The sequence below is a fragment of the Bactrocera latifrons genome, unplaced genomic scaffold (assembly GCF_001853355.1).
Source record: "Bactrocera latifrons isolate USDA-ARS-PBARC rearing strain unplaced genomic scaffold, ASM185335v1 scaffold_23, whole genome shotgun sequence".
In the NCBI taxonomy this organism is placed as follows: Eukaryota; Metazoa; Arthropoda; class Insecta; order Diptera; family Tephritidae; genus Bactrocera; species Bactrocera latifrons.
This window is the reverse complement of record NW_017535852.1, coordinates 1,408,389-1,420,154: the sequence shown is the minus strand read 5'-3', so window position 1 is coordinate 1,420,154 and position 11,766 is coordinate 1,408,389. Positions and strand designations below refer to the sequence as shown.

General features: G+C 38.8%; 1 protein-coding gene across 4 annotated transcripts in view; it reads right to left on the bottom strand.

Annotated features, from left to right (window-relative positions):
- Positions 1–11,766, bottom strand: part of LOC108968798 (G protein alpha o subunit) — a 102,417-nt gene that overhangs the window by 75,862 nt on the left and 14,789 nt on the right. For all 4 annotated transcript variants that reach the window (XM_018933054.1, XM_018933055.1, XM_018933053.1 and 1 more), the window contains exon 2: positions 10,580–11,257. In XM_018933054.1, the coding sequence (XP_018788599.1) occupies positions 10,580–10,697 (118 nt within the window). In that variant the 5' untranslated portion in view covers positions 10,698–11,257. The remainder of the gene's footprint in view (positions 1–10,579; positions 11,258–11,766) is intronic.

Here is an 11,766-nt window from a genome sequence, read left to right as displayed (position 1 = left end):
ATTGGCGCCACGTAGCGAAAAGAAGAAACGACTGGCGCGCTGTTGTTAACTCGGCTATAATCGCGTAAGCGGTGTCTACGCCAATCAAGAAGAAGAAGACTTACACCGAAACAACGTTTAGTCTAGTTGATAATGCGCATCCTTAGAGACGCTAGAAGCATAGTATCCGCACAATAAATGAATCTGTGCTCATTCACTTCATTAAACATTTTGGGAAGGATCTTGGGGTTTCGTTCATATTTTTTCAAAAAGTTTTTTTTTTTAATATTACAGTCAAGGGGGAATACCATCATTAATGATTTTTGCATATCTGAACTGGAGGATATTGATGTGGATGCCTTTGGTTCCAACAATACGGCCAACAATCACTTTATGGAAGAAAAATTTTGCTGATCTTGTCGTTGGAATAACAAGATCATGCGATTTAACACCGCTGGAAATTTTTTGTGGGGTTATGTGAAGTTGCTTGTCTACGCAGGTAACCCCGAGACGATTTGTGCCTTGGAAGTTAATAATCGGTGCGTTAATGCTGATACAAGCCGGTATTGCTGCATATAGAGGTCGAATTGGGTCTTTCCGTTGGGACTTTCTCGAGCCAGCACGAAACAAATTTTAAAACATAACGGCAAACCATTATCTTTATAGTAAGTCTAAATTTTTGGCGATAGCATTTCTGGTTTAATGGGTATGTAAACAAGCAAAGTTGCGGCATTTGGGACGAAGAGCCATACCGTGAGCCGTGAGCAGATAGTTTCAGGTTTTGGGCCGATCGTTTGGCCACCAAGATCGTGTGATATCACACCGTTGAACTATTTGCTGTGGGAATATGTGAAGTCTAAAATCTCTGCGGACAATCTTCAAAAAATAAATGCACTCTTTTGAAAGAGAGAAAATTCTTTTTTACTGAGTTTCAATAGACATTGAAGTTTCTGTGTTCTTCTCTTTAGAAATGTAAGAAACTTAGAAATGGATAACCCTTTATGTTTTATAGGGTCTACAACGCTTCCTTCTGAAAATTTTGCACAATTGTCGTAAAAAGTTAACCGAGGTACAGAGAAAGTGACGGTGTACAAAAATTCGGGTAAAAATAAACACAAAGGTCTCTCGCAAACATACTGTAAATACACTGCGCTTGGAGAAAGATTCTCATATTTCTACCTTTCTTTCTCAAAATCTTAAACCTTGTAATAAAATGTATTTTGTTTGACATCTTAAAAGCATCATGTGCGGTTGTATGCATAAATCCTCAAAACCAATGTGACATTTTTACACACACACGCACACTATCAAACTTCCGAAAGTAGCAAAAGAAAAAGAAGAGGATAAACAACCTAATATCCTGTGTGGCATTGCCAACACAAAGCAATCTAAGCAACAACAATAGCAAAGTTATCATTTGATTAGTCTCCATCCCGGGCTGTCGCTATCTCGCTCATGGAAAATTCGTTGCTTCCAACTCGCCTCCCTTGTGAATTCCAGCCAACATTGGAATATTACTTCATTTACATATAAAAGGTTGCTATGTAAGCATTCGTTACAAAACGCTCGGTGAGTGTGTATGTGTAGGTATGAGTGTGTGTGTGTGTGCATGATATAACAGTTAATTGTGTGAGCACTATTGTCAGAGTGGCGAAAGCTTTAGACAGCACACACACCCACACATCGCTTTTATTAGCATAGTTTTCGGCGCAGTGCGCAGTTGCTTTGCCAAATGCTGAAATATTGAATGAAAATGCTACCAAATTGTATATACATACATATATAACATTGAATGAACACAGTCACATGGCGTGACAGTACATAGATGCATACATACACACACATGTACATATGTTTATGGCAAGTGCTTTGTGTAGCTGTATTAAGTGTAGAAATGAGTAGGTTTGTATTATTTGAATATTTCGTTGAGTTCGAAAATAGATTATTTCGTAGAAAAAGTTTGTAAATTTGTTAACTACACTTATTCTTAATTACAAAACCAATTCAATTATACTGAAATCCGTGAAAGAAAGCGTCATAAAATTGTTTCCTATAAAAATAAGCCATTATTTCTGGTAGTCAGAAGCGCTTCCGATTATTAAGCAGACACAATTTTGTTATTTAGACTTTAGCCGAGTAAACAAGAAACAAAAAAAAAAAAACAAAAAAAAAAATGTCTTTAATTTTAATATCAAACAAGTAAGAAAATGTTAAGCTTTATCTATTTTTGGCATGACTACATTTTATTAAACAACACGAGAGGGATGGGATAGCTACCGAGTGTTGAAGAGGGAAACGAGACGCTTTTGCAGACAAAAGAAGAGAGAGAGCCTAAATGACTGAGTACGAAGCGCTTATCAAGCTGGCCGACAAGGGTAATGCTCGAAAATTCTACGAAAAAATGCGGCGACTAACAGAAGGTTTCAAGGCCGGAGCATACACTTGTAAGACCCCCAGTGGTGCTTTAGTGACTGACAACCAGATCAGACTGAAATTATGGTAGGAACACTTCTCCAGCCTTCTGGATGGCAGTGAAAGCATAACATCAGGAGATAGTGAAGCAGATTTCCCAAGCGGACGTTCCATCGCCCAACCTTGAAGAGGTTCGAATAGCGATTATGCGTCTGAAGTGCAACAAAGTGTCGGGGACCGATGTATTGCCGGCCAGCTATTCAAACACGACGGCGATGAACTGATAAGGAGCTTGCATCAGCTTCTTTGTAGAACGTGATTGGACGAAAGCATGTCCGACGATTGAGATTGTATTCTGCCCGATCCCAAAAAATTTAGACTTCATAGCCTGCACCAACTAAGTTGGAATAAGCCTCCTTAACATCACATATAAGGTGCTATCGAGCGTATTGTGTGAAAGATTAAATCCCACCTTCAAGAAACTGATTGAATTTTATCAGTTCTGCTTTCTCCAGACTAGATAAGGAAGCAAAGCAAATGCGTCTGGCAGTGAATGAGGGTAAGACGAAATATAGGTTCCCACGTCAATTTTGACAGTCATAACTTCGAAATTGTACATAATTTTGTCTATCTTAGAACTATAAATAACACGAACAACACATCAGTCTCGAAATCCAACGCAGAATAACTTTTGCCAACAGGTAATACTTCGAACTGAGTAGGCAATTGAGAAGTAAAGTCCTCTCTCGACGAGGAAAGACCAAATTCTACAAGTCACTCATCATCCCCGTACTGCTATATGGTGCAGGGGCATTCGAATTTGCTAGAGATAGGTTCTGCTGAAGATTTATGGTCCTTTGCGCACTGCCAACGGCGAATACCGCAATCGATGTTACGCTGAGCTGTATGAGATACGACGATATTGACATAGTTCAGCGAATTAAGAGACAGCGGCCACGAAAGCTGAAAACACTCCAGCTCTGAGAGTATTCGACCAGTACCAGCCGGGGGAGCAGTCAACTTAGCCGGAAGTTCAAAAACTTTATTTTAGGTACATGGAGGCTGAGGGAAATATTGACCCGATTACAACCATTTTTGTGGTATAGATCGCACAACGATGGTTTCAACGTTTTCGTTCTGGTGTGGAGGTGGTCGAGGATGCGCCAAGTTCCGGAAGGCCTGTCATCGAAAATTGCGACAAAATCGTTGAATTGGTCGAAGGAGGCCGGCATAGTAGCAGCCATAGCMTCGGTCAAGAGCTGGGCATAAGTCATCAAACCGTTATAAAATAAAAAAAAAAACAAATACCGCAAGACTTTTTTGACAATATATTACCTCACACAATGATATGTATTGATTGTTTCATGATTTGTATACGAGAAAGTAAATGAATCAGATGGAATTTAAAATTGTGTTATATGGGAAATAGGTGTGTTTCGTATCCGATTTCACCGACCTTCGTAATGTAACATGGGAATAATCCTATATACTATACAAAATTCGGTTGAAATTGGTAAAGTAAGTTCAGAGATATGTGATTTCACATAGAGTTGGACAGTGCCATGCCCATTATCCAATTTTGACACCGGCTCTTTTAAGGATCTCTTCTATCAAGCTGTGTGGAAATTTCATGTCTTTGGCTTATTTATTTATCACACTTTTAGTACTTTTTAACAAAACCGTTATGTGGTGAACAGTGTGGTTATCACCTGATCCTTTTCCTCCTAATTACTTGTCTTGTGAAAATTGACTAGGTTTTTTTTAAACATTTTTTATATTATATTAAAATTCACACAAAGCAACGCAGTGCGCCTTTACGGTAATGTTTATCCACACTCTACTCTACAACTTGACTACTATTTCCACAGCAAACCCTCTAACGGCATATTATGGCTATATAAGCACTATTCCTTGCTGGTAACGATATCCTCACCAAATGAGAAAGGCAAATTGTTCATCTGAGCCAAATTAATTTAAGTTATTGATTGCATTAACATGCAAAAAAATTGCTGGCAAACCTATCCTTGGCATTTACATTTGCTGTGTTGGTGACTATAACACACATACTAACACATGGAAGCCATTGTTACATAATTTATTTATGCTTAGAACAAAGCTGTACCGATTTAGCGGTAATTGCTCTGAAAGTAAGCGCCGCACATACAGGCAAATAAATATATACAAGTATATATATTTTTTTTATATAGTGGCAGACCAGATTAGTTCGGCTCGCGGTTGTGCTATTCTGCTTTGACAACTGAAATTATTCTACAAAGAAGTTCGATTAAATTTTGTGTGCAGAATCAAATTTCTGGGAGTTGCCAAAATGTTCAGAATGTTGGAAAAGGTTTCGGTGATAATTCTTTGTCGCGAGCAAGTGTTTTTGGTTGGCACTAATTATTCAAAAAGGGTCGAGAACACGTTGACGATGAACCATGAGCAGGCCCGCCATTAACATCAACTGTTGATCATCAGCCGCCAATAAAATTAAAGAATTGGTGCTTGAGCATCGACGATTAGAAGTCAGATATCTTACGGGTATATTGAAAAAATCCGAAGTATCAGTGAAAACCATTTGAAAGATTATTTGGGACTAAGAAAAGTGAAAGCACGATTAATTCCAAAATTACACAGTTTTTTTCGAAAAAACAATGCTTTCCGACTACTAAATAATCGGTCGAATATCGTGACAAAGGTGAGCCGAAGCCGAGAATACCATGTCAAGCAGGTCGAAAATCAGGGTTAAGGTGACAGTTTTCTTCGACTACCGAGCTTTGTGGCACTTCGAATCACTTCCGACCGGCCAAACTGTAATCAAGAAGAAATACTAGTTGAGTATTATGAGTCGTTTGCGCTAAGCTATTCATTAAAAGAGACCGGAATTATGGACCGACAACTCAAATATCAAAGCAGAACGTCTCTGAGTAAAAAACCGGGCTCAGGAGCAACAAAGAAAGCATCTTCTAGGAAGGATCACATTAGCCTAAAAGATCGATTCAAAACCGCTGAAGACATCAGGATGAGGATCATAGAAGACATTAAACACGATATCACTGCTAGAACTATACGAAACTGGTTCTGGGATGCTGGTTTGAACGCTCGACGACCCGCAAAAAAACCACATTTGATTAAGAAATTGCTTCAACAACACCTCCGGTGAGCTAAAAAGCATCAAAGCTAGACTGAAGTCAATTAGCACCTTCATTTGAAGAGCAGTCATCGTGCCATTTTTTTCTGGGTAGAAGACTTCCTCTCGCCAAATGGAATTTTGACGTGAGAATGGCCAGGAAGTAGTGCAGATTGTTTGTTGTTGTTTAAACCCAACTACCCTTTGGTATATTATAAAAATCAAGATAGCAAAGAAGAAGACTACAATGTGGGCCTATTTTGTTTCTAAGACCGAATTGAACTAAATGTTATGTGCTAAATAAAGAGAATACCACAAGAGATCTATCGCATATTGCCTAACGTGAGTTAAATTCTAATCTTAGGAGCAGAGTTAGCAATTTATCTGACCGCCCTTGTAAATATCATACTTAGATACATGTAAATCATTCAAAATAGCGTGAAGAGCGCTTAATGCGCCTCGGCTCCAACACTTCAACATCGAGGAGAAAACGACTATGTGACGAACTATAAAACAAAAACACACCAAATAAAAAAAAAAAAAAAAAAAAAAAAAACGTATCCTGCCTCATCTGCACTATTTAACACTTGTTTTTATTATTTCCTTTTTGTCGTTATTGTTGTTGTTGTTGTTTTTTTATTCGTCGTCGACGATAAGTTTTCCCTGCTCGAGCGAACAATTATTAGACGTAGCAAAGCCCTACACATTTTAATATATGTAGTGGTTGTTGTTGTTGCCAAGAAGGTTACATTGTCGCCAACAACAAATGACATTAAAAAATGCATTCGCAACAGTTAAAACAAACAAAGTAAGCAAACAAGCCCGAAGGAGAGGACGGAGAGCGTCACAATTTGGTGTACGTGCAACAGAAGCAACCAGTGCCGCCCACTCAAGAGGGTAGCCATGTGCATATGCAGGTAAAACCGGTAGTTGTAACGAGACAGTTGAATGTTTGTAGTTGTTGTGAACTCGATTTTGCTCTGCTGCTGTTGGCAGATACCTATTTAACGATTCGTCGTCGTCGTCTCGGTCGTGCAATTTAGAATTTAGTATCTGCTACAGTGATTTCCATTTAAATATGTACACAGCGTTGAATGCAGTATGCATGATAATTAACCCTGTTGGAATATGGTGGCGTTATGAATAATAACAATTAAGTAGAATGGGACAAATATGGCATTATTGTGGACTTTTTTTTAGAAAAAAATGACAGTTAACCATTGACAGTTGACAGCTGACGCTAAGTTGAAGTATCGGTCTGCTATTAACATTAGTTGAATCACGTATGATATCAGATCTTGGCTCTATTGTGGCCTGTCTTAAATCGCAAAGACCCATCTAGCCACAACATATTGATAAATTCCAAAATACTGCTAGGTATTAGTAAGGCGATGTGATCGCTATTTGGAAAGATGGAGCCCAGGGCCTTTATTCTGCAACTGCAGACTGCTCTGATGTCAATTAGCAGGTGTTCTGAAGTTATCAAGCTCCCTGTCGCAGAAACGTTAATTTGCATAAGAAGCTAGGCCTATGCTATATAAGTGCTTCTTGAGCTTACAGTGGCCAGTTTAGAATGTGTCGAGCTACTTGAGTTTGTCCCCAGGCAGTTTGATTATATTATATTTAAACCTACTGAGGTTATAACCCACCAATAACACCTACCAACTTCTTCCTTGCGGAGCACCTCCTTTATGGTATGAGGACTCACCGCTGAAGAGTTCAGGTCCTACTATATTGGAGAATGCTGCGGAACGGGCGATCTCATCAGTCAGTTCATTCTCGGCTATAACTTTGTGACCTGAGACCCGGATGACGTGCACTTGGTTACGTTCCGCTAGACTATTCAGTCGATTTGACGTCATAGGCAGAGATTGCTTTAAGCTTCACTTGATTGTCGCTAAGTATGATTATACGTAAGATTGCGTTGGAGGGTTCTTTCAATGCACCAACTTATGACAAAGACTTCTGTTTGAAAAATGCTCGAAAAACTTCCCATAAGTATGGAGAGTTTGGTGCGTGCTCCTGTGACTCCTGCACCAAATCTTGATTATACTAAACCTAATCAGTAGCATGAGAGTGGAATCATCCCATTCAGCTCTGCTGCTAAGGGTAACCTTTACCCTTTTGGCAATGCTGTCCCTTGGGAGAAGAGTCCTTGGTATTACACTTCTTAATTCTTTCATTCGCTGGGATAAGATCACCTTGCCTCTGCCACAAACTTCTGCTGTCATTTGGAGTAGTGTCTGCGTGGAATCTTGACAACTCACGTTGAAAACACCGTTTCGAGAAAAATATGTTTAAAGCTTTAGGTGACTACAAAGCTGACCTCGAATGCGCAACTTTTCAAGCCTGTATCGCCAAAACCATTCCACGGATCAACTTGATCATTGAGGGCAAGACATCTAGAGATGTTATAGAACCAGAATAAAATTATAAGAATAAGATAAAAAGAAAATCGTTTTTGTTGGTGCCGTGAACTCCATATTAACGCGTAAATATAATTTTACTCTCACGATAACTATTGGAACCGCAAATTTCAAAATTCCAATTGGGTTGTATATTGCTGCACTCACCCATACGCGCGGAAACAAGTCGCTCGCATTAGAGACGACAGTTCGCCGAGTGCAACGAGTACTTAGAGTTCGACAAGTGGGAGTTACCATATGCCTTAGTAAACACACTCATACACACACATACATTTATATGTGTATATTTGCACAAAATGCAGGCGATTTTGGCGGCTGGTCGGTGGGGAGTGAACGGAAGTGAGCTGCATTGCAATCAGGCAAGTGTAAGGAATTTCCTTCTGCTGAACGAGCACGTGGGTTTAGCTGTGTGCGTATGTGTGGCAGCAACTTTCTACGGATACAATGTTGTCGGAACGCCAGACAACGATTTTGCCTGCCAGAGTTGCACACAAAAAAATAGACAAAATGAAAGCAACAGAGGAAATGGGCCGATAGTAGGCTCGTATCTGCGGCAGTTTAGGGCATAATATAGACAATCGTACACACACACACACACACACAGGCACAAACGAAATATTCAAACAAGTGCGCTTGCAATCCAAAATACACACACACACATACATACGTGCTTATAATGGCATTTTCATTTGTTTGTCAAATGACATTCATGGAGCCGAGGATTAAAAACGATTTACTGGTGGAAAACTACTAGAAAAGTACAATAGCAACAACAAGGTTGTCAACGAAAACAACAAAAATACAAACAACATCAAATTTACTGAGTATGTTATTACTTTTCTAGCAATTACACGTTCCTTTCAAACATAAACACGATGATGTACGATACAATGGAGAGGAGGGAGGGTGCTTACTACAGCAACGAACCACAATAATTCGGAATTTGGCGAAGACACGTTACTATGCATTTGCATAGAGGCAAAATATTATACAAGTATTTTTAGTTCAAAGCTTCAAAAGCACATATTTCCGGACAAATTTTTATGATGGACAATTTTGTTAGCGAAACAAGTGAAATGGATCAAAGATAATTTAATACAACTAACTGTTGAACGAATGATTCGATAATCGTGTGTTTTGTTAACTTCGGTGATATTTGCGACTACTCACAACGAAAAAAAAACGAAGGTCCCTAGCATAACCATTTTTACTGTCTCGAAATTCAGAACTAGTGATGGAATTTCTATAACGAAATAAGACCGCTGAATAGAAAGGAAAGTGTAATGTCTGAAGATAGTAAACCCGGTTTTCCAGTCTATGGCGATGGTATAGATATTCCATTGCTCGACTATGATAAGGTTCGGATAGCTATTACACGGCTGAAGAAAAACAAAGCGGCAGTGGTCGATGGATTACCGGCCGAGCTATTCAAATAAGGCGTTGAAAAACTAACAAGGTGCATGCAACAGCTTCTTAGCAAATTATGGTCGGATTAAATCATACCCGACGATTAGAAGCTAAGTGTGCTCCGCCCAATCTACAAAAGGAGCGACCCCACAGTATGAGCCAACTATCGTGGGAATAGCTTCCTCGCATCGCATATAAGGTTTTATCAAGCATAGCCCCACCGTCAACTAACTTCTATAAGTGTAGCTTTAGACCTAGAAAATCTACTATCGACCAGATTAACATATAACGCACACCAACTCTTCGTTCTTTCTAAAGCCTCTCCGAGCTTTTCGATACCAAACGAGGTTTCAGACAAGGATACTCCCTTAATTGGCCATTTCTCCACTTTAGACAAAGAATCGAAGCAAATGGGTCTGGTAGTAAACAAGGGATATACGAAATATTTCCTGTCATCAGAGAAAAAGTCGTCGTATTCCCGACTTGACTCCCACGTCACGGTTGACAGTCATAACTTCGAAGTCGTAGATAATTTCGTCTTATTATTAGAATCAGTATTAACACAAACAACACATCAGTCTCGAAATCCAACGCAGAATAACTCTTGCCAACAGCTGCTACTTCGAACTGAGTAGGCAATTGAGAAGTAAAGTCCTCTCTCGACGAACAAAAATCAAATTCTACAAGTCACTTATCATTCCCGTCTTGCTAAGTACATATAATGCGCAGATGCATGGACGATGATCACATCTGATGAGTCAACGGCGAATACGGCAATCGGCGGAACGATGAGCTGTACGAGGTACGAGGTGGAGAAGGACCTGACTACACTTGCAATCACCAATTGACGCTATATTGTATCAGAGGATGGAGTCATGTGTAGAAGTTCACGCAAGTGAGGAAAATTCTCTGATCGCCATTCGCTAGAGAGTGGCCAGAAATTATTCTTTTACATATGGCTCAAGTATCTCACGACTTCAAGTCATAGACCAGGTAGCCTCTGGGTAATCAAAGAATATCCGTTTGAAGGCGAGACACCGCACTAAACGGGCTTAAAATAGGGAGAGGCTAGCCTTACTGAGGGCAGAGAGATTACCAGATCTTTGGCGATCGAAAGTGCGGCGAACTTTATGTCACTAGAATTAGCAAATGGTCAGAGTGGTGTAAAAATAAGTAATAACCCATTTAAGCGTAATTAATACATATTTTTATAAATTTTGAGACTTACCCAGCAGCAAAAGTTTGATGTCTTTTGCCGCCTGAATGCCATCCTCTTTGAGATTCTTTTCGATTTGCTTTGAACGCTGGAGCGCTGCACGTTCCTCGGCCGATGTTGTGCAACCCATTTTCTTTTATGTTTTTGTTTTTGTTTCCTTTTATGCGGTTAGCGAAGTGAAATAATCAAATGGCTTCGATTACGGCGAATTTATTGCAATGCAATTGTTGGTGTAAAGCGCGTTTTTTGTTGAACACAAGTTGTTGTGATATTTTGTTGTTGTTTGGGTTTTCTTTTTTAGTTTGCCGATTAACGGATGTTGCTGTTCACTTGAATTAATTTTGTTGTAGCGATTGAAATATGTTCGCAAAAACTCACTTATGTAATTGTGGATTTTTCTTACGAAATTTATGTATGTACATATGTATTTCACTTATTTTTTTTTAAGGTTTTGTGCGGTTTGTTCTTTCGTTCTGTTGTAATTTAATTTAATTTTATATTATTTTTATCGTTAAACACACACACTAATCTGCTGCACTACTTATTTTTTCTTACTTTCATTCGGCTTTATTTTGCTCGCACTTTTCGCTACTTTCATATATGCATGTATGTACATGTATGTTTGTATCCGTGTACATATGTTTACATTCAAATATCGTTGGGTCGTTTCATGGACATATCATTAAATCACTATGTGAAAAATGAGTAAACAATGATTGTATTGAAAAAAATTCACATTAAAATGGAATAAGTGCAAAATTATAGAATAACATCGAACAACCACACACACACACACACGCACAGATGCCGACGGAGCTTTTGGTTTTATGGCGTTGATATTCATAAATTACAAACTGTCATACATAAATATTTGCGTTTATGTGTGTAATTTGTCCAAGTATTGACGTTTCGACTTCATTCGATTTACACACACTCACACATGCACATATAATATGTTTTAAACTCATTGAGTAGTTGTGTTATTTTTATACGCTGAATAGGGTATATTAAGTTTAATTTGACGAGATATCTTCACGAAATTTGGCACAGATTATTATTTAAGGCTTTACTAAAATCTTCGAAGAAATTGTTTACATCGGACAACTATAGCATATAGCTGCCATATAAAGTTAAGGATCAAAATCTTATTCTTGTATGGAAAACTATTTAATTTGACGAGATATCTTCACGAAATTTGG